Source organism: Saccopteryx leptura, chromosome 3, assembly GCF_036850995.1.
Source record: "Saccopteryx leptura isolate mSacLep1 chromosome 3, mSacLep1_pri_phased_curated, whole genome shotgun sequence".
In the NCBI taxonomy this organism is placed as follows: Eukaryota; Metazoa; Chordata; class Mammalia; order Chiroptera; family Emballonuridae; genus Saccopteryx; species Saccopteryx leptura.
In genome coordinates, this window is record NC_089505.1 from 55,155,943 (window position 1) to 55,180,080 (window position 24,138).

At 41.9% G+C, this 24,138-nt stretch overlaps 1 protein-coding gene across 1 annotated transcript in view; it reads left to right on the top strand.

Annotated features, from left to right (window-relative positions):
* The window catches only part of SCML4 (Scm polycomb group protein like 4), a 115,059-nt gene that overhangs the window by 55,309 nt on the left and 35,612 nt on the right, over positions 1 to 24,138 (top strand). Inside the window, exons 2-3 of the mRNA XM_066373537.1 lie at positions 2,429 to 2,643; positions 22,212 to 22,341. Of these exons, the coding sequence (XP_066229634.1) occupies positions 2,488 to 2,643; positions 22,212 to 22,341 (286 nt within the window). The 5' untranslated portion in view covers positions 2,429 to 2,487. The remainder of the gene's footprint in view (positions 1 to 2,428; positions 2,644 to 22,211; positions 22,342 to 24,138) is intronic.

Consider the following 24,138-nt stretch of genomic DNA (forward strand, 5'->3'; position numbering starts at 1 on the left):
TTGTTCTCTCTCTCTCTTGCAAAAAAAAAAAAAAAAAGTTTTATGTAGCAAAAATCTAATTGGAAAAATTTTGGTGGTTCTTCGATGTTTTTGGATGTCTTTATTTTGAAAGTGAATATTTTAGATATTTGTTGACATTGCAAAGTACAGACATAAAGTCCAGAAACAGAATAATGTTCTTAGTGTACATGTTAATGGGTTTATCTTCACTGATTATAATTCCTTGACTCTGATTATATCATACATCATTATTTTATGTACGATAAAGAAGTAAAAATGTTCCTTGTGGGGTTCCAATGTGCTTACAGTGCTGTATGGTGTACCCTAATATCAAAGGTGTTAATGTGTGAAAAACATGCAACTTAGAATAAGTGAGATACGGTATTTCTCTTAAAATGACAAGAACAGGGAAAATGGTTATCCTCAACAACTATCTGAACTATTTAACAAGGCAATCGATAAATAAATCGACGCTTTAAAACTCTATTTATTAGGTATGATATTTCCAAGAACAATCAAGATTTTTGATAGAATATTTTTACTATCCAATTATTGAAGTAAACTTACATCTATAAAGAATGCCCCAAATGTCCTCTGTCATGTTTTTAAGACTTCCCACTATTTGCTATTTTCTTCCTTGAGCAAAGCAGTCTAGCCCTTGAAGTACCGCTCATATCAGGACATAAGAACTGCTTCTATCATCCTTCCCAACTCTCTCTGCAGGCTTTTGAACAAGAACCTCTCATTTCCACTGTTAAGTACCATTAATTCTCAGAAATTAATTTTATTACCTATCATCACCCCTGAATTAAAGTCAAAGCTCTATATCATTTGTCACGTTCCTAAACATTCCAGGAAATCTGATCCCTGAGTTCATGGTACTGGCTATATTCTCTGGTTTGGGGACATTAATCAACTAGTTTTTGCTGAAAGTTTTGACCAACTCTACTCGAGAAAATTATTACTAGTATTTTTTTTTCTCAAGTTGGAAACGAGGAGGCAGTCAGACAGACTCCCGCATGTGCCAGACCGGGATCCACCCAGCATGCCCACCAGGGGGTGATGCTCTGCCCATCTGGGGCATTGCTCTGCTGCAACCAGGGCCATTCTAGCTCCTGAGGCAGAGGCCATGGGAGCCATCCTCAGCGCCCAGGCCAACTTTGCTCCAATGGAGCCTTGGCTGCAGAAGGGGAAGAAAGAGACAGAGAGGAAGGAGAGGGAGAGGGGTGGAGAAGCAGATGGGCGCTTCTCCTGTGTGCCCTGGCTGGGAATCAAACCTGGGACTCCCGCACGCCAGGCTAATGCTCTACCACTGAGCCAACTGGCCAGGGCCTTATTATTAGTATTTTTAATGCCAAAAGTACTTTAGAACGTCAGATATCTGCTTGGAAGAAAGGATTTGTACATGGCGAACAGTTACCCAGAGTCCCACCGTCTTTGCCATTGGTAACATTTTACCACATTTCCTTCTACTCTTTCACCATATACATTTTTGCATAATTGAGATCACTTTTATGTGCAATTTGTTTGATGCTTTTCCACTCAACCTCATGTTATTAAGAGTATTTTTTAAAGCTTTTAACTACTTGATTGTTTTATTCTGTAGATAAGTCAACTGTTCCCCTATTGCTTATTATTTGGCTATATTCATTTTATTTTTGCAATTCTAAATCATGTTAAAATAAACATTTCTGTATGTAAATCTCTTCCACAATTAGATTGAGGGACATAATTGACTTTAATATAATTGATTTGTACTGTTAACGGTTTTTCATGGGAAAAAAGGTCACAACAATTTATAACCCAACTAAAGGGATAGGAGTGAGTATGAGAGAATAGTTGTCTTTATTATTATTATTTTTTAATATTTTAATATTCATTCTTTTTTTATTCATTTTAGAGAGGAGAGAGAGAGAGAGGAGAGAAAGACAGGGGGAGGAGCTAGAAGCATCAACTCCCATATGTGCCTTGGCCAGGCAAGCCCAGGGTTTCAAACCGGCGACCTCAGCATTTCCAGGTCAACACTTTATCCACTGCGCCACCACAGGTCAGGCCTAGTTGTCTTTATTTAATACTATTACTATATCAATTCAAAGTTGAACTGACTGGGGAAATTGAGGCACAGATAGATAAAATTGTTTTGTTACTGGTGACACTATCAGTTGTGTTTGGAGCTGGGAATCTGTTGTCCTCTCCCCCTAAGCCAGGGTCTTCCTGCTAGACTACAGTCCCATGGAAATTGGCTATCCTTGAAATTATACTGGGAGCTCAACAGCACTATCAGAGCTCCTAGTGGTGCCTGGCTCTTTCATATATAATCTTCCCCTCCAATAAGGAGTATTTTATGGCCAAAATCACCATGTTTGTTTTGCAAACCAAACAAACACTTTTGTTTTTTGTTTTGCTTTGTGTCTGGACTAATTCTTAGCACCTCTTCTGCCTGTGAGTGATTTGTCACTTCCTTCTGTAAGACTGGCACCAGCAGAAATGCAGTCCCAGAGGATCCCTGGGAGAAAGCGAGGCCGACCCCCACTTCACTCAACACCTGTGAAGATGGCAGTTCATAACCTTTATTCTGCTTCAGCTGGTTCTTTACCAGCAGTGAAGATCCCAAAGAAAAGAGGGCGGAAACCCGGGTACAAGGTACGGCTCCATCGTCTTCTTTCTTCAATATGGTGTTGGGTTGGGGCTCGGGTACTTGGGCAGAACTCCCCTGCAGAATGTGAGGACAGGCTGGGAGCTGGGCAAAGACAGGTTCAATACGTTTCTGTCAATGGAGATTGTGATGGATGTGGCCTCATTGTGACCACGTGGCACACAATGCATGCTGTTGCTGTCTATATGCATTTTTACAAGTGGAGAAAGCAAATCACACCAGATGGGGAAAGTTGTAAGGCAAGCAGATTTTAGGGTCAGAAGTAAACACACATTATTCAACTTCGCATCTAAATTAATGTTTCAGACACTAAACTTTCCCTTGACTGTGCCTTTTGGGGCAGCTCTCAAAATCACTTTCCAGAACTCATTCGTCATTTATTTTAGTAGAAGCAGATGATGTTCCTGAGACGTTTAAATTAATAGTGCAAACAGGCTAAAGTCAAAGGATATAAAAGAGTTTCCCCAAATACACCTCAATAAGGGGACTCATCCTGAAAATGCTGGGCATTAATTCATAGTTTCCTGCTTATGAAAGGTGCTGACAAGAAGTTTGGCTCCAAGAAGACATATCAGGCAAAATTAAAATCCCATGTCCCCTTTAAGAAGTAGTGATTTGGCAAGGTTGGTGGGTGGGGAATGAATTCTCCAATGTAAGTACAGTCACATAAAGCAACCCAGACCCCAGGATTACTTCTCCTCTAAGATGTTTTTGAAGACATTACTGGAGAGGAAAGACTGAGTCTGTTGTCCACAGCCTTTCAGGCATTAGAATGAGCTTCAGAAGTTGTCCTTCATTTGCTTGTCTAGAAATAAAGAGCTTATGTTTCCATCTTGAGATCTGAATGCTCAAACCAAAATGCAAATTGGCAATTAACTCCCATGGATTTAGGAAAATGTATGGAAATGATTGCAGGTCAGCAGTAAGACAAAGCTTCCAGAAGAACTGCTTATGAATTCAGCCTTTATCCTTTCGGTTCTCTGCAGTGCTTCGAACTGCTGGAAAATACAAGCGGCGGATGGGGGGGAGAGTGACTCAAAGTTATTTGGGGTTGTTGGTTTTAGTAAAAGTTTTTAGTAAAGTCTTTTGCTGCTGGTTATTTTTTCTAACAAAGAAAGCCTCTTTTTTCCTCATGGGCATGGCAGCTTCAGAATAGTGTCTCTCAGCTACCTGCACAGTCGCCTGGGTCTGGGAATTGCATCTGGAAGGCTGGAGCCGGGCAGCCTTTCTATTTGTAGAGCCAGGGAGCAAATCCAGGAGCTGAAGAAACACACTGAACACTTTTCTCTTCTGTTTGGCCTTTCTCCTACTCCCCTGGGAGCTGTGACCCAGGAATGAAAATTACTGATGGACACAGCATTTCTGGGGCCAGGAAAAATGGAAATTCATTCTGTGGAATGAACCCGACTTTGCAATTTCCCTGTTTCTTACAAAGGGCAGTTTTTAGTGTTCCAAACATTCAGAAACACCCCAGGGCAGGAAGGAAGCTTTGGGGTGCTTAGCAGGACAGGCGGGGCCTCACAAAGCGAGCAGGTCCCACACCCTCGCCTCACAGGGTTTCTTTTCTGGGGACAACTGGCCACGGCCCTTCCTTGAGTCCACCTCCCATGTATATGGGAAATGTGTGGGAGTTATTTCAGGCCAGCAGCCCCCATCCAGCTCCCCAAGCATTCTAGAAGGATGGCTCCAAACCAGGTGCCAGTCTACATGAAGTTCTGACCCACTAACACCATGAGAAAAACAAGAAGCATTTGAAAGTCTTCATAAAACTAAAATAATTCCATTTAAAGGATTAGGCTTTTTCCCCCTGAAATATCTGCTTCCTACTAGTTTAGTGTTAATGTTTATTTTTTGTTATTGTGTCATATATTGTCAGGATTTGCTAATTTTTAAAAAGTCCTACTTGGCAAAATAAAGTTGGCAAATTATTAAGTCTCTCTAGTTTTATTTTGACGGTTTCTCTGACCCAAAGCCCCATTTTCCATTAACAAAAGAGTTTTAATTGTAGAGAAGCCGGCAAGGAAACTGTACTGTTTCATTCCATTTACCAAATTACCACTGATTTGGCAATTTTAACAATCCGGGACACAGCTGGGGAACCAGAAGTTGTTTAAAAATACTGAGCAAGCAAAATAAAATATTACTTGGTCTACTTTTAAAGATCCCATATTTTATTACTAAGAAATTGTTTTCAAGCCTCCGTCAGAGTTTGTTTACCTTTACTGCGGACACATTTCTTACAAGCTTGATTAAGGCAGTTTATTGACAGCTTCAGATTTGAAGGGGAAGATATATTGGGAGAGAAGATTACACACACAGCTGGTCACTGAGGGGATAATAATCATCATCATCATAATTATATGATAATATACTAATAATATGGAATGATAAAATATACAATACTATTAATATTATAAAATATTAACATAATTTAGTCATATCAATAATAACATTATGATATATTTATACTAACAAATAAAAATAAGTGTTTCCTAATAAAATAAGCGTTTGAGCCTTTGGCAGACTCATCCCCAGGAGATTCCAAGAATGTGTGGTTGTGCTGACTATATCACAGGTCTCTGCTGATTGATGCTTGTCACTTCTTGCCTGGTGCTGTCCCGAGCTGCTCCATCAATCACAGTGCTCCTGTACATGTAGACGCTCCCTCCGGTCCAAGTAGTAAACAGCCTTCTCCTTTAAGATGGCTAACACAGGCTGTGACATTTAACCCTTCTCGAAGTCTAGACACTAACATGGTGAGTTATAGGCAGCAAAGGGAAAGTCCAACTGGCAATCAGACGTCAGTGCCCCAGAGTGTACAGGTCACGCCCTTCCCGGGGCCCATCTGGCCATCTCTTTCTGGCTGACAACCACACGGCGGGACACACTCACTGCTGTGCGAGCATCATTCTGCGGCCTGATGCCCTCTTCCCGCCCGGGTCAAAGGAAGCAAACACCTCTTAACATTATATTTTCTCTGAAGGGCTGTGTCATGAAAAGAGTCTTCTCCATTATCAGATAGAATCTCCACATCTCAGTTTGCAGCATCTGCTATTGGTTTAGGTCCTTCGTTCAGAGGCTCCCTAAGGTCAACAGGTAGATTACACGACTAAAAAGACCACTTGAAGTCTTTAAAGAGATTAAGGAAAAGGGTCTGCACCAGAGAGGACCCATTCTCTGGACACAGATGACTTAATGTCGCCACATAATGGGACTTTCAAGTTTTTTTTGTCTTTATGATTAAAATTCTGAATCAGGGGAAAAAAAGTACTGGATTTTAAAAATAGCTATTTGTCCCCAATACGTAATAATAATAATAACAATAATAATAATTAATAGTAATAGCAATAATATGTAACCTTTTTTGCACACTCTTGTGTTTGAGGCTCTAAGTCAAAGCACCTTATGTGTATTTTATTTGGTCCTTGGTGTTTTGATAGGAAGTCGGAAAAACTGCTGGAATTAGGCAGGAATCAATCCAGCCCCGTGGCCCAAGGCCACCTACTGCCGGCCAGCAGCCCTCAGCGCCGCAATCTCTTTGTGTTATTGTTCAGAATAGTAATTAAACTTCTGATTTAAAAAAGAGTAAATTCTGTTCTGTCTTTTCTGCTTAATGAGTTAAGAAAAATGTGACATGTTCTAGGAAGAGTTTCATTGTGGATATTTTTTAGAATGGTTAAAATATTCTAAAATGTTGGTAATTATAGTGTTCAGGATACAAAGTCAGCTGCTGTAATGGTGGTTTAAAGACGATAGAAACTATTAATTTCTCTCTCATGTTAAAGTGTGGGGAGGTCATCTGGTGGTGCTACGATGGTGTGATGGTGTCGGGAACCCAGGCTGCTTCTACATTGCTGCTCTGTTGTCTTAACCCAAACTTTCTACCTCAAGCTCTAAAAGGGCTCCTCTCATTCACCCCCCCCCCCAGTCCAGCCAGCAGTTTGGGGACAGAGCCAGTGGAGGCATGGATTTCCCCTTTGGGGGCCCAGACCTCAAAGTTGCATACACCCCTTACACTTGCATCTTGCTGGCCAGAATGTCATCCCTTGGCTACACTCATTCCCAGCGGAGACGGGACAACGTAGTGCTGGGTGACCAGTGATGAGGCTAAAATTCAGGGATTCAATTATGGAATAGGGAGTATGGATATTTGGTAGTAACCAGTAGCTTCAGCTAAGTACTTAAAGAAACATGTTCCAGTTACTAGAAATTTTACTTTTAAAAATAAATTTTATAATGAACATGAGTAAACACACATTCTGTTTTGTTCCCCTTTTCTTATTGCCATCTTTATTCCCACCCTCATAAAGTATGTGTTCTTGGCACTGTGTGATAGGTCAAGTTCACAAAAATCTCAATTACGAGAATGTTCAAACTTAAGAAGAGAGGGTTTTGTTTGTTTCATCATTTGCTTAAAGCTTTTTTCTAAAATGTGTTTTCATCAAAAATGTTGAATTGGCTTCAATGCTTCTTTGGTTATCTAGCTCTTATACTGCCTTAGAATCATACATATGAACACTAACTGTAGCTTAGTAGTAGGCAAAGGAAAAAAGTATACCTAACAACTTCCCTCTGCCTGGACAGTGTAAGCACCGAGGACAGGGACCATTTCTTCTTTAGACTTCTGTTGCCCTCGACCCCCAACCCCAGGGCTGGATGGAGCAGGAGTCAGGGGTGAGGCTCAGCAGTAGGTCAGGGGCAGTTTTAGTTGGTAAATTTTTCCAGCATTTTGAGTGTAGCTCCCACGTGAACGTTAGTTGATATTTTCAGTGGTGTTAAAGAGTAGGACAAACATAAACAGTGAAATTGTATGTTGGAACTTCTTTCATCTGTCAAGGATGTAAATCAGTGGTCCCCAACCCCCGGGCCGCAGACTGGTACCGGTCCGTGGGCCATTTGGTACCGGTCCACAGAGAAAGAATAAATAACTTACATTATTTCTGTTTTATTTATATTTAAGTCTGAACAATGTTTTATTTTTAAACAATGACCAGATTCCCTCTGTTACATCTAAGACTCACTCTTGATGCTTGTCTCGGTCACGTGATACATTTATCCATCCCACCCTGAAGGCCGGTCCGTGAAAATATTTTCTGACATTAAACCGGTCCGAGGCTCAAAAAAGGTTGGAGACCACTGATGTAAATGACATCTTTGCTGAATTGGATAATAATTTTGAGCTCAAATATATTTCAGTTTTTTGTGCTATTTACAGTGTACTGGCTATAGACAAGACATACTTTTAAGTTTAATCTGTGTTTTCAATACATTCTTGTTGGGCAGATAATTTATTTTATGCTCACTTTGTTAAAGATGGCGCTGCCCACATGGATGGCCATCACCTAGGTGATAATATTAATTACCTTCATGCCTGGGGAGGGGCTTGGTTATGCTAATGTGTGTAGGAGGAGAGGAGACCACGTTGTTGTAGGAAGAGGAGCCCATGTTATAGCAGGGCTGGGAGGCCATGTGGAGGAGAGGAGCCAGCCAAAATGGTGGAATGCTGAAGGAGAAGCCAGTTTGTGCAGGAGAAGGAGATGGGGAACAGAGGTAAATAAGACTAGTGAGGGTCTTTGATTCTAGGAAAAAACCAGAAAAGGTCAGTGGCTTTGGAAGCCCTGAATGGAAAGGGAAGTGTTTTCCCACTCTGTGTATTTTTCTCGCCCACCAGTTGTGAGCGGGAATAAAGAGATGGCTCACCAGTTTTTGGCTCCACTGTTTCTTTATGATCGATCTGGATTAAATGTGAACCTGCACGGGTCAGGCGGTTATGATGATGGCCACAGCTACTGGCCCTACAATTCTTAAATCTATAAATCAGTAAAATAAAATATCCAGACCTAATTTGTAGCATTTGCTAATTTCCAAGGTCTAAATATTCCTAATATGGTCAATTTTGAGTCAATAATGTAACATCTCTGAGCATGATTTTGTGAAGAGATGTGCAGGAATATAACCTTGCACCTGTATTTCTGTAGTTTCATACAGATAGGTGCAATAGTAGAAAAATTGGAAAATGAGTTTGAGTATCTATTGCTTTTGTTTTTAATATACTTTAGTTAATATTCTAAGTATATATACATTAATTTTTAATAATGGCTGTGTTTAACAATCAACTTGCAATATTCCTGAAAATCTAATAATCATCTCATTGGACTCATATAAACTGGTTCCAGCTCCCTCTGTTCTGAGTTCTGCTGTGCACAGATGCTTATAACTGGGTGTCCCATGGTGTCCCATGTCTCCTCTTCATCTGCAGGGCTGACAGCTTTGGCCTCATGCCTGCTGATACATCGAACTTGGCCCCTTCACCAGCTTCTGTAAGAAACCCAGTCATACCAAGCACTCCTTGGAATGTGCAGTCCCTCCTAAAGGTTGTAGACACAATGGACAGGATTCCATTGAATAATCCTCACAGATAGATCTAGTTTTTTGAAGTCCACTTTATCCAATGATGAGATTTTTTGGTTTTTCTTTTTCTTCTTTCTTTCTCTGAATACCCATGGAATACCGGCTTCATTGTCTCCTCTTGTGGCTCTCCTGTGTCAGGAGGAAATGAATCAATTCTTCCCAGCCCTACCTCAGGTGGAGCAGCAGTGAACCCTCCTTCATCTTCCAGCCCTTGTCCACCTGCTGCACCTGACCGGTTTCAGCCCTCCCAGGGCCCAGAGGAGAATCTGAACCCAACACAGCGTTGGTGGGGGAAAAGCTCCAGCATTCACACCCTACCCCCACCCCATTTGCACCTCTGGAAGCAGTAGGGCGCTGGACCATTCCACTCCCACATCCAAATATCTTTGTTGTGATGCAGGCAGTATACTGTATTGGGGCAATTTACTTTCCTAGGGATGTTTTAATGAAAGATCTTTCAGAGAGGCTCTCAGATTTGCCTGGGGGGGGGCCATGTTGTCCAAGTGGGTCTCAATGCCAAAGAAGTCTGGCCCCTCTTTCCTTTGGGTGGGTGATTAATCTCTCCCCTAGATGTAGGAAGAAGAAGGTATGAGTAGACCCAGAAACAGGTTGACTCATAGGAATGGAATTAGGCCATGGCTGCATCTTGTTGGAGCTGATTTGCATTTCCAACAAGCAGGCTTTTAGACTAAAGACTGAGTGAGGTTAAACACTGAGAGGTATTCAATTTTTCCCAACTCTTGTTTCACACAGCAGCTCCTCAGAACCCTGAGGGAGTTTTGTACATAAAAAAAGAGCAAGTCTAAAGGAGGAATATACCCCTAAGAAAAACTACAGGCAGGGTTATGGACAAAGCTGTCCTTACCGAGTAGGCTGGAGTAGAGAAAGAAGGAAGAACATGATTTTTTTTTTTAAATCTGGTATATTAGTTTCCTAGGGCTGCTGTAACAACAACAACATAAACAAACAGACTGGTAGTAATAGGAATTTATTGTTTCACAGTTCTGGAGGCCAGGCTGAGACCGAGTCTGTTGGCAGGGTTGGTTCCTTCTAGGGCCGTGAGGGAGAACCTGTCCCAGGCCTTTCTCTTACCTTCTTCTGGTGGCCTCCGGCATTCCTTGGCTCCATAGACAGTGCTCTCCCGGTGTCTTCCCATCTATCCTCTGTCTGTCTGTCTCTGTGTTTGAATTTTCCCTTTTTATAAGAACAACAGTCATATTGGATTAGGGTCCACTTTAATGGCCTCAGCTTAACTTGATCATGCGCCAACACCTTATTTCCAAATAAGACCACAGTCACTGCCGTCAGGACATGAACATCTTAGGGGACACACTGTAAACCACAGCATCCGGTATGATAATCTTTGTCTTTTAACTAGGCATTTAGCTCATTTTTGTTTAAAGAAATTACTGGCAAGTTTAGATTTAAGTCTGTATCTTATTTTGTGGTATTCTATTTATCCTATTCATTCTATGTTCCTATGTTCTTTTCTGCCTTCTCTCATAATTTTATTTAATTTTTTCCCACTCATTGAAAATTAAGCACTCTGTTTTCTTTATATTATTGATTGCTTTAGAAATGTTGCACGCTTACTTAGTAGAATTGTATAAAGGTAACCTTACTATGACTTCTTCCTAGATAATACAAAGACCTTAGGATCTTTATCTTCCCACTTGTATACTATTGTTGCCACACATTTTAATTCTCTTTTGCGTTGTCTGTACCTGAAGATGTAATTATTTTTATAGTCATTTTCTGCTTAGTGAATACTTAAATTTTTTTAAATTCTTTTTTGTATATCAGCTCTTACACCTGGGATCACCCTCCATTTTGCCTAAAGTACATCTTTGAGAAGTTCCTTTAAGATAGGTCCTCTAGTGATGAATATTTTAGCTTTCATTGTCTGGTAGTATCTTTGTTTTATTTTCATTTTTGAAAAAGAAATTTTTTTCCAGGTGTATAGTTTTATAGGTCATCAGTTATTTCCTTGCAGCACATTGAAGCTATTCCATTTGTTAAAACTTTTTCTGTTTACCACATCTTTAATCTCTCCTCCATAGTTTTTATGTATTTGTCTCTGTGCTACTTTTTGGATAATTTCTCTCACTGATCTTCCAGCTCACCAATCCTTCCCTTAGCTGTGTTTCATATACATTAAGTCTGTCCATTAAGTTTTTTATTTTAGTTGTATTTTTCATCTATAGAAGTTAAACTTTGGTCTTTTTCAAATTTACAATGCTATTTTTTATGGTTTTCTGTTCTCCAGAGATATTTTTTTCAAGCTTGTCCTTTATATCTTTATACAAAGTATCCCAATTGATTTTATAATCTAAGTGATAATTAGAAATTTTAATGTATTTGTGGATTTTTTGCTATGAGTTTTCATTGCTCATTTTTTTTAACCTTATTTTTATTAATTTTAATGCAGTGCATTGCTTATTCTTGCTTTAGTTCCTTGCTTCCTTGTGTGCTTGTGTATTTTGGGCTGTTGTTATTCATTGACTTTAAAAAATTATTTGGGGGACTTTTTTGAGACCTTTCTCTAGAGGTGATTTGCGTTTACTTTTCCAGGTACCTGGGGCACTGCTGGACTAGCTAATTTTTAAATTAAATTCACAGTCTAAAATTTTCTTAATTACCCATGTTCTGTGAATTTGGGTTGCAAACCTGTGTGAGATCTGGCTTGTGGCAATATGTTTTCAAAAATTTTGCAGGCTTTCTCCCCAAGTTTCAAGACAACTTTTCTTATAGTTAGGTGCGGGAGAGGGTGGGGCAGGACAAGTGTCCAGCCGGCTCACCCTTTCCTGACCTTTCAGCCCTTTGGGTGAGCCCTGGGCTCACAGACATTCCCAAGACCTAGATTTCACCTATATTTGGGCTTTCTTATTCTTCATATAATGTCAGCTCCTCTGTACTTTTATTCTTACATTTTTTTCCAGTACTGGTAGTATTTTTCAAATGATTTAAATAAGTGAGTTTTCTACATTCCCAGAAACAGAACTCCAAAGAAAGTTAAGACGTCTCATTTCTTCTAATCAACATTCAGAATACAGCACTGACACCGGTTTTACCCCCAGTTTTGTAATGTGTTCAAAAGTAGTCTGAGGCAAGGTACGCACACATTATTAGTTGAAAAAGAACTTAGAAACCAACAACTCTACTCCATTTAATAGCTTTGGAAGGTGAAGCCCAGAAACAGGGAGCGAGTTGCTCCGAGTCCCACGTGAGTTGGCCGCAGAACCAGGGGTTGAACCACCGTCCCATCTCTGCGTCCTGCGTTCCTGCCACTCCTCTGTGCTGTGTCAGGCAATGTGAGTTGGTAACTGAACTCCTGCCAGTTCTTAGGTCTGTTTCCCAGGTGAGGAAATGCGGACACTCTCCTTCTCTTCATGTCCTTACCCGGAGGTTCCGCACAGACCTTCTCCTGTCCTATTCTGAAGGCTTCCTGTCCAAGTATGGAAACTGACAGATAAGCCACGATTATTCCTCCCCCAAGGGTAACTAAATCAGGAATGAGTAAAATGCCAATATTTTAAAACAAATGTAAGAAAAATATACTATCAAAACAAAGTTTATGTGACTAAATCTAGAAGATTTCCTTGATTTTGTGTTTCTCACCCACCACCTTAATTCCACTTCCAAAGTACATTCTGAATCCATCTAATTCCTCTGCCTCCACTACGCACATCCTGGCACCCATCCTGGATCAGTCACCCGGACGACTGTCTCACTAGTGGTTGGACAACCTTCTCCTCTTGCCTCCCCTCATCCATTCTCTTATCTTTATAAAACAAAAACTGGGTTGTGTCTTTCCCTGCTTAAGATTCTCTCATTGTTTCCATAACTCTTAGACTAGAATTTAAACTCCTTAATCTGACTATTTATTTACTAGGGTCACAAAGTACCACAAACTGGGTAGCATAAAACAAAACTTTCAAGGCTAAAAGTTTGAAATGAGGTGTTAGAAGGCCATGCTCTCTGAAGGCTCTAGGGGAGTGTCCTTCCTTGTTTCTTCCCAGCTTTAGTGGTTGCCGACAAGCCTTAGTGTTCCTGAGCAATGCGCACATCACTTTAATCTCTGCATCTGTTATTACATGGCGTTCTCCCTTTGTGTCCAAATTGTCCTCTTCCCACAAGGACATTAGTCATTGGCATTAGAACCCACTGCAATCTACCATGACCTTATCTTAACTTGATTACATCTACAAAGACCCTATTTCCAAATCAAGTCACATTCGCAGGTATCAAGGGTTAGGACTTGAACATATTTTGGGGGGACACAATTCACCTACAACATTGACTTAGAAAGCCCTTATTGTCAAGCCTGACCGCCTGCCAACCTCATCTTGCATCATTCTCCCTCTTGCCCACGATTCCATGCACCCAACCTTTCCAGTTCCTTGAAGAAACCAGGCGTTGGGAGTTTGCCCTGCCCACTTCATCTGCCTGGAAAACGTTCTTCCCCGGTCACCACAGGCCCTCTCTTGTCATTTAGATCCTGACGTAAAATCACCTCCTTCTAGTCTTAGCCTGGTCATCTGCACCCTGTTTATCATGCCTATATTTTACTGTTCAGGGTAGTACTTATCAGCACTTGACATTTTTATTGGATGTTAGTTATTTGTCTCCTCTGACTACAATATTAGCTCATTGAGAATAGGGACTTTATCTTCTCCATTCACAGCTGCATCCTCAGCACCTAGAACACTTCCTGACACACAGTAGGGCTCAATATTTTCTTTGTTGAATAAACAACTAACTGCCTCATGGAATGAATAATTGTTTTTCTTCCTTTTTAGATTTAACTTAAGTGATGAGACTTGGAAAGGCCAGCTGCCACTTAAGCAATACTTAGGGACCATTGCAAGATGTGTTGGGAGCATGTTTCTCAGAGGGGCTCATTTGCAAGGTGTGAGGCAGGGGTCTGGGCTTGCAAAGAGTTGTGAACATGTGATCCCAAGTGGCAAGTGTAGAAAGTACAGATGGGTCCTAAGAAAGTCGAGCAATTTCCCCCTCCTGCCATGGCTACCCAATAAGAAACTTGGAACTCATTTGTATTTCTGAAATTTCTAATAATAACAATAACACTAACAGCAACAATGATAATAAACATTTGATGAGTTCTCACTCTGCGTTATCCCATGCTTAAAGCTTACATTTAATTCTTGCCACCTCTCTGTGAGGAGCAATTATTATCTGTACCTTACAGATGGGGAAGAGCAGGCTCCAAAGCCCAAGTAACAAGACCAAGGGCAGGATTAGTGAGTGTCAGGCTGGACTTCAACCCAGATCCAAAAGCTATGGTTCTATTGCCTGTGTCCATTGCCACCCAAACAACTCTTTATATTTTGCTTTGTGGCCCTGGTAGGTTGGCTCAGTGGTAGAGCATCAGCCTGGCATGTGGAAGTCCTGGGTTCGATTCCCAGCCAGGGCACACAGGAGAAGTGCCCATCTGCTTCTCCACCCTTCCCCCTCTCCTTTCTCTCTCTCTCTTCCCAAGGCCAAGGTTCCATGGGAGCGAAGTTGGCCTGAGTGCTGAGGATGGCTCCATGGCCTCCACCACAAGTGCTAGAATGGCTCCAGTTGCAATGGACAAGGCCCCAGATGGGCAGAGCATCGCCCCCTAGTGGGCTTGCTGGGTGGATCCCAGTCCAGTGCATGCAAGAGTCTGTTTCTCTGCCTCCCCACTTCTCACTTCAAAAAAATACAAAAAAAAAATTATAATAAAATAAATTTTGCTTGGTTGGGCAGACAGCCTTAACATCTTCATGCTCCCCTACCACAGTCTCTATTCCGATTGCCGACCTCTTGTCAGTCTTTCCAATACTATTTAGTTAGTCCTTCTGTTTCTGCCACATTGAGTATTTCTAGAGAAAGACTTGAAGTTTATACATCAACTGACCCTTCTCCTTTAGTGTCCCCTGCCACACATCTCAGTTTGCAAACAGATCCCCTCCCAACTCTTTCCAGTGATTCTCTAGAAAATGTCTTAGAGAAGTCTTCCCCTGAAAGACAGCTGGAGAAGAAACTCTCCCAGCCTTCATTTTGGATCTGTCAATGGAAGCAGGATGTGCTGACCCCAGCCCCCTTTTAGTGGAGACTTCAGCTGGCAGGGGCCGACTCTACCCCTCTGCTTCTGCCCACCACGATACTTCAACCAGGCGAAGGTCAGCCCTCCAGCCGCTGCCAACCACGCCAGGAATGAGGAGTTACAGACTCGTTTGATTGAGGCTTTGAATTGTGGGTAAAGGTGCCAACTTTGCCAGCATCTGTCCAGGGTTGTTGATTTTGCAGGCCAAGAATCAGCTCTTGGATGTTGGAGCAAGATGTCCTGGGCAGCAAGTCTTCTTCTAGGCTGACGCTGCCAGCTGCCAGGCCAGAGGCATCTTCTGCCTCCTTCCTCTCCAGTTTACTCAGTTTATTTCACCAGATCCTATTTTTATTGTTTTAAGAATAAACTTTTTTGAGAATAATTTGAGATTTACAAGAGGAGTTACAAAGATAGAGAATTCTCATATAACCACACCTAGTATCTCTTATTGTTAACACTGTTCATTACTGTGGTACATTTGTCACAACTATTAAACCATTAATACTACATTATTATTAAATAATGTCCATATTTTGTTCAGATTCATTAGTTTTTTCTTGTTCTGTTCCAGGATCCATCCAGGATACCACATTACATTTAGTCGTGTCTTCTTAGGGTCCTCTGGCTATAAAAGTTTCTTACACTTTCCTTAATTTGATGATGTTGGCAGTTTTGAGGAGTACTTGTCAAGTGTTTTGTAAAATGTTCTGCAGTTTGGGTTTGGCTGATGTTTTTCTCGTGATTACACTGGGGATATGAGTTTTGGGGAAGAAGATCTCACAGGTAAGGTGTCATTCCCATTGTGTCATATCAAGGGTACATACTATTGACATGGCTTATCACTGTGGATGGTGACCTTGATCACCTGGTTAGGTAATATTTGACAGTTTCTCTGCTGTAAGTTTACTTCCCCTCTATTTCCATATTGTCTTCTTTGGAAGAAAGTTACTCTGTGCAGCCCACTCTTAAGGAGTAGGGAGTTAAGTTCTACAATCAAATTAGTTGGATTTTTAAGCATAGGAGATTTTCTTATTCTGCCCAATGTATTTGTTCAATCATTCAATTGTGTCAATATGGAGTCATGGATATTTATTGTACACTTCGAATTATAGTCCATTACTACATTATTTGTTGCTGATATTGCTCCACATTTAGCCATTGAAAGCTCCTTCAGTTGACTCCTGTCCCCATCATTGTGTGTGTGTTTACTATTTTCTTACTTTCTGGCACAATAAGATGCTCCAGGCTTATCTTATATACTCCCTGATCCAGTCCTCAAATTATCCATTTCTCCAAGAAGCCCTCATTCCTTTTATTGAAGAATACTATTAGAAATTAAGCTAGGAGCATTCTGTTTCATTTTGTCCATTTAAAAACAAATCAGCCTGCCCTGCTGGTTGGCTCAGTGGTAGAGCATCAGCCTGGCATGTGGAAGTCGTGGGTTCGATTCCCAGCCAGGGCACACAGGAGAAGTGCCCATCTGCTTCTCCACCCTTCCCCTTCTCCTTTCTCTTTGTCTCTCTCTTCTCCTCCCACAGCAAAGGCTCCATTGGAGCAAAGTTGGCCCAGATGCTGAGGATGGCTCTGTGGCTTCCACCTCAGGCGCTAGAATGGCTCCCGTTGCAATGGAACCAGACCCCAGATGGGCAGAGCATCCCCCCCTAGTGGGCATGCTGGGTGATCCCGGTTGGGCACATGTGGGAGTCTGTCTTTCTGCCTCTCTTCTTTTCACTTCAGAAAAAATCAGCCTGACCAGGCAGTGGCGCAGTGGATAGAGCATAGGACTGGGACGTGGAGGACCCAGGTTCAAAACCCCAAGGTCACTGGCTTGAGCGTGGGCTCATCTGGCATGAGTGTGGGCTTACCAGCTTGAGTGCAGGGTCGCTGGCTTGAGCATGAGATCATAGACATGGCCCCATGGTTGCTGGTTTCAAGTCCAAGGTCATTGGCTTGAGCCCAAGGCTTGCTGGCTTGAGCAAAAGGGTCACTTACTCTGCTGTAGCCCCTGATCAAGGCACATATGAGAAAGCAATCGATGACCAACTAAGGAGTTTCAACTAAGAATTGATGTTTCTTATCTCTCTCCCTTCCTGATTATGTCTCTATCTGTCCCTCTATCTATGTCACACACAAAAAAACCCCCACAGAAAACAACAACGACAAAAAACTACATAAATTATTTTTGTTTTAAAAATCCAAGCAATGACAAAAACCGGAAAGTAACGTGGGTGGGTTGGGGCACACAGGAATTTCTTTATCCCATGCTTGGGGGAGCTCAGACAGATGGGTCCCACCTCACACTAGGATGTTCCTAGCAGTGCACTGGTTCATATCTGCTACAGGACCTATATAAAATCATGGCTGACTCCCTTGTATAGACTAGGTTATTACTTTTGATTCTTTACATTGGCAATGCGGTAGAAAGTTCAGAATGCTAAATCAAAGGGTATTCTTACTAATGATTTATTCTCTTACTAAAAAGATATTTTTTAAAAGTCATATACCACCCAAAGTTGTATGAGGTTTCTTTCTTTGCTCAAAAGTACAGCAGTTGTCTTAGAGATTGAATGAATACAGATGGTTTTCCCTGAAACCAGTTGAATTATTCCAATTCTTTTCATTGCTTCACCTGGGCGAAACAATGGGCAGAGATAACAGCCAACTATAATTATATTACTTCATTACAGGTGAGTTCAATGGAAAGCTCTCTCTCTAATAAATAATAAAATATAAAGAAGCATTAGATGTTAGGGTTATTATGAAGTTTACATGAACAGTAAACAGTATTTGGCTACCTAAGTCTTAGCTGCCATCATCATCATAGTCATCATCATTGTCGTCATCATCATCATCATCCTCACCTTTCTAGGGAAGGATCACAAGGATCTTGGTGTGATTAACTTAAAGGCCACACAGGGGGAACATGAAACTTGCCAATCCTGTTTTTACCCCTCCAGCTTTGTTATCTGTGTAATGGGGATCAGAATGCTTTAAGCCTATAAAGGAGGATTTAACCAAGGCTCTTCCAGAGTCTGTTGGCCACAGTCCTCAAGGACACTCCTCTAGCCTCTCACAAGCAGTGTAAAGTGGGATATCAGTCCTAGAAAGACGGTCGGGGGAGCCTTAGTGCACGATCTGGGAGCACATCAGGGTAGCTGCAGCCCTTGTCATGCTCTGCTGATGAGGAAGCCGTACCCAAACTCAAGGTGGCTGGGTCATGGCAGTCTCATCCACTCCTACCACTGAAGTTTCTTTAACATTGTTTTTATAATATTTAGCAGTGTATTGATACCTGATAGGCCCTTTAATTTTTCAAATTCTAAACTCAGAGAAAGATGAAATCTCTGTTGTTAATTGTAGTTTAAAATAGTCTCTTGCAAGAGCCCCAGATTGTGTACCCTACAGCCTTGTGCAGCCTATGGGCTCACTTTTGACTAACTCGTTTTGAATTTATTTCAGTGTCCACCCATCCTATTGTGCCCTCAATGCTACACTCCATCCCCTCACTTCTCCCACCCTCCTAGTTCACTAACACACCCTCTCTGTCCTCACACCCGGCTTCCAGCATCACTGAGAAATTAGAGCCATTGGAAGAGAGCTTCTGTGAACTCTCACCTCTACATCCACCCACCCCAGGTCCAGACCCTTACATTTCACCTTCTTCCTACTGCAACTGATGAAGGGTCCATGTTCCTCTCTAAGGCCATAGCTTGCCCCCTTGTTCACTAAGTCTCACCCCCTCTCACCTACTCAAAGTGCTGAAGCCAGCAGCTCCCCACCCTCTCCCCTGTGCCACCCAGTCTCCTTCTACTGGATGATTTCCAGCAGCATTTAAACATGTTTCCAATCTTTAAAAAATTCTTAAAATTTTTTAAATTGTGGTTAAAAAAACATATGGCATAAAATTTACCATCAAAACTATTTCTAAGTGTACGGTTCAGTAGAGTTAAGCACATTCACACTGCTGTGCATCCACTCTACAGAACTCCTTCACCTTGCCAAAGGGACTCTAAACACACTCTTAATTTCCCCCTCCATCCAGTGCCTGGAAACCACCATTCTGCTTTATGTTTCGAGGAATTTGACTACTCTAGGTAATCAAATACTGTAGCTATTTTCTTCCTCTTTTAAGGCTGGGTAATATTTCCCTGCATGTATAGACCACATTTTGTTTATCCATTCACCTGTTGATGGATCTTTGTAGTTGTTTCCATAACGGCTATTGCAAATAATGCTTCATGAACATGAGTGTATGAATATCTCTTGGGGATCCTGCTCCCAATTCTTTTGACTATATCTCCAGAAGTGGAATTACCAGGTAATCCTATTTTTAAATTTCTGAGGAAGTTTCATATTGCACCATTTTATGTTCCCACCTCTCCACATCCTCACCAACACTGTTATGTTAATAACCAACATTGTTATTTTTTGTATTTATTTTTGAGAGTAGCCATCATAATAGGTGTGAGGTGATAACTCATTGTGGGGCAAAAATCTTTGATCCTACTTTGCCTTCTTGCTATGGCTAATTCTCTGTGGTCCTTTAAGACGAGGCTCCTTGAAAGAGTTGAATTTACTTCCTGATCTCAATGCGTCTCTTCTCATTATTTCTTGAGTCTATTCCAGTCAGGTTCTCACTTCACCACCTCTCTTGTTAAAGTTGCGACATCTAAGGGCCACTTCTAGTCTTCCTTTCTCCATTTGTCTCCCGCAATGCCACTCTCTCTCGGTTGCCTTTTTACCACGGATGTCTCTCCTGGTTCCTTCTGCTCATTCTTCCCTATCTCTCCAGCCTCTTAATGTTGGATTCTTGCAGGGCTCAATGCTTGGATCCTTTTCTTACCCATCTACTCTCAATTCTCTGAGGATCTTATGTTATCAGGGCCTTAAATATCAATTCTATATTGACGATTCTTAAATTAAATCTCCCTTTAAACTTTCCACCAGAACTGCATACTCCAGAATAGGCACCTGCTTCTAGCTGGATCTAGGCATCTTTAATGTGATGTGTCCAAAACTAACCCCTGGTTTCCTCACGTTCCTTTCACTCCCCCCACCCCTCAGAAACCCTTACTCTACCTGGAGCCCTCCTGGCCCAAAGCCTTGGAGTCATCTTTGACTTCTCTCTCACACACCACATCTCGTGTGTTGCCAGGTCTGATTCCACCTTCAGAACCTATTCAGAATCCGCCCACCTCCCTTCCCCTCCACTGCGCCCTCCTAGTCCTACTAGCACCTCTCAGCTCCCACTCTGGATGAGTAATTGTCCCACCATCGTCCATTTTATCTCTTCTCAACACGATAGTCAGAAAGATTGCTAAAATTTCAGTTTGGATCCTGAAGTTTCTCCACTCAGAAGAACTCGAAGTCCAAAACCTTAGTGTCCTGCAAAGCTCTGTGGCTTGATTACCTCTCCAGTCTCACTCCGGCTTCCCTGTAGTTGCTCGAGTACTCCACGCGTGCTCTGCCTCAGAGCCTTTGCACTTCAGATTCTTGTTCACTGGAATGTTCTTCCCACAGACACTGGTACGATGTGCTTCCTCACCTCCTTCAAATTTTTGTGCCACGTCACCCAGTAATCGCCTTAACCATGCTATTTTAAAATTTCAACCCAAAATATAACTCCTCAATTATACTTCCGAGGCCCCTCCCTCTTTCCATTCATCCTGCGCACTGACCACCTCTCACATGCACATCACTTTGTCACTTTGTTTATTGCCTGTCTCTCCCGAACATAGAATGTCAGTTTCGTGGAAGCAAAGCTTTTTTTTTTTGTCTTCTTTGTTCCCTGTTGGATGCCCAGAAGCTAGAGGAGTGTGTTGCTTGCCACAGGCACTCAATACATGTATGTTGAATGAATAAATGAATGAATGCAGAATGGCTACAGAACTAGACGTAGGAATACTATTTCTCTCTGACTATTATTATTGTTCTAGCTTAAAAATCCAGGAAGCAAGATAAGATACGGATGGGGCCTGCTTATATATTAACAACAGAATGTATACCCTTGCTCCTCCAAGTGTGGTCCAGGGACCAGCGGTGTCAGTACTACCTGGAGCTTACTGTAAATGCAGAATCTCAGGCCCCACACCTCCTGAATCAGAATCTGCATTTTAATTAGGCTCAGGAGATTACTTGCACCATAAGTTGAAGAACACTAATATTGAGCAGTCGCCTTCTACCTTAACTGTGTATAGAAATCACCTGAGTATCTTTAAAAACTTCTGATGCCTGGGTCTCACTCCCAGAGATGAACTGAAATCATTTATAGTGGGGTGCAGGCATAGGTCAGTGTTGAAGAGGTGAATTGATTAATTATTTTAGGGTGGAGAGCTAGGATTAGAAACTTGTCAAACCTTGGTACGGAGAGTGACTTGTTGGTATTGACATTATCAACCAGTCATCTCTTCTTTTATGCATGAGAGCAAAGTTCAGCTCCTCATTTGTGATTTCAAGTGAGACCTTCTAGGTGGTTACTTCTCATTTCAGAGAATGCACTCCTGTCCACACACAAGCTGCCTTTGACAGCCCCTGCTGCAGGAACTAAACCCTGAGCAGTATGTTAGCCCCTTGGAGAAATAGCTCCCGCTCTCTTTTCCAGAAGGATTCAGTGAGCTTTTAAGCAGCAAGCTCAGCAGAGTGAGATGAGCTGCAGGGTCAGTCTCTGGGTGGCTGTCGAGAAAGCACTGTCTACAGGATTCTAGGGGCACAGGGGCTCATGCTGGGAACTGTGCCCCATCATGCATCCTGCACTCAGACGTCTTATAGGCTTCAATTCTCCTCTTCTCTATGTGCTCTCATTGGCGGACATAGTCATTGCTCCAGTGACTCCACTGTAAGGGTTTGGGGGTGCAAAGCTGACCTTTGAGTGTGACCCCAAACATGACTCTTGAACATGCACTTGAGTGTCAAGTTCAGCTCCCAAAGCTGCATAGTAGAAAGGTGTAGAAGCTTAATAGAGTAACCATGGTTCACTGCCATCCAGTAAATATTCTGCCAGGGTGTAGAGAGCATTCCCAGGTTTTCATTGACCACATGCACTCTCTCTTGCAGCTCAAGTCTCGGGTCCTCATGACCCCTATGGCCCTCTCCCCTCCGCGGAGTACGCCGGAGCCTGACCTCAGCTCCATCCCTCAGGATGCAGCCACTGTACCCAGCTTGGCAGTCCCACAGGCTCTCACAGGTAGGTGGAGTGAACAGACTCCAAAGTTGTGATGGCCTGTCCATCATTGGACAGTTTGTGATTTAGAGAGCGGCCACCGATTTAGCACAAATAAAGGATTTGGTGTGCAATCCAGAAGGCAGATAGAATGACCAGATTCTCTAAGAAAGAATATGAGTTTAATTGTCTCACAGCTTGAATGACTCGAAACTTGGTTTTCAGTGCACCTTGGGCTCAGCTAGTTGCCTTGGGGTGACTAGAAAAAGTAGTTGGTGACCCAGGTTTTTCTTTCCAGAGCCAGGCCTATTTTGTCCCAATAGTGAGCCTGCTCACCACGAAGAGTTCCCTCCCTGTGTTTGTACTTCCAGACCTCCGAAGGGTCCAGTGTCTCTCATGGGACACCCACCAACCAACGGTTCCATTGTTAAGAATAACAGCAATCAGATTTTGTCACACACACACACACACACACACACACACACACACACACACACACAGCCTCCCCTTATCAAAATCCCACTGCCCTCTCCCACTCCACTTAAATTCTTTCCTCCTCCTTCCACTGCTCTTAGGGAAAGACCAAACTTGTTAAAATGGCTAACAAGGCCGATTAGTTCCCTCCCTCCCTCCCTCTGTTCCAGCCCACTGCCCTCCTCAGTCCCTAGGGCCTACCATAGGGTCTTAGTATAGGCTCTTCCCTCCATCTGGAATGATCTATCCTCCGATCACCTTATTTCTCCTGTATCTCAGCTCAGGCCTACCTGCCTCCTTCATCAGCTTCTTGCCAGGGTCCCTAGGACAGTGGTTCTCAAGCTTTTTGAAGTCGGGGAGCATTTAAAATCCTACAAATAATTGTAGGTGCCCTATATACAAATTTCTGAGAAATACATTATAATAATTAAGTCAAATATTAAAGAAAAAAATAAAGTCCAAGAATGCTTTTATGGTAATTAAACAAAATAAATACCACAAAATTAAATTTATTCTGGCATTAAGAAACATTTTTATGTTACATTTTTTGATTTATGTTTTTTTAGAATTTGTAAAAAAGAAAGGTTAAAAAAAAAGACAAAAAAGTTATCTTTTTATAGATATAGATACATTATTAGTAAGATTTAGTAAATTCGGCAGGATCTAGCATAAATGTGTTAAGATTTTTTATTCTTGTGTTTATGAGAAACATGGGCCTGATGTGTCCTAGCAATTTCTTCAATGTTTGGGCATATATTTGAAAGGCAAACTCTCATTTCCTCATCAATACATTGAAGAATTCCTCTCTTTTCACTCTTAATTGTGTTGAGGGTAGAAAATCCTAATTCACATAAATAGGATGTTGAAAATTATAGTAAAATGTTCAAAGTTTTTTTTAGATATTGTCACATATTCTTCTTTTATAGACATCCAAAAGGCTTCAAGAGACAATTCCTTATGTTTAGTCATCAATCCAAAACCCCCACCCACCATACATACATATCATCTTAACTTTATAACAAACAAAAGATAGAAGAAACTTGCCTCCAATCTTTCCAGGGAACATGGTGGGTAGTGTAAACAATCCAGCACCACAGCTTAACAGCCTTTTGCAACCTAATCAGGCAAATGAGGTAGGGGGTTGGGCAGACTGTCAGCTTACAGCCAATTCCCCATACCTCTGTCTCCCAAAAATCTAAACTCCAAAAACCCTGTTCGTTTTTTGGTCCCCAACAGGCACATATTTCTCTGGAATACCATAGGGTGCACCTGGAAATCTTCTAGGGTGCCCTGGTGCACACTTTGAGAACCACTGCCCTAGGGAGTCTCTCCAAAGAGGAAAGCAGC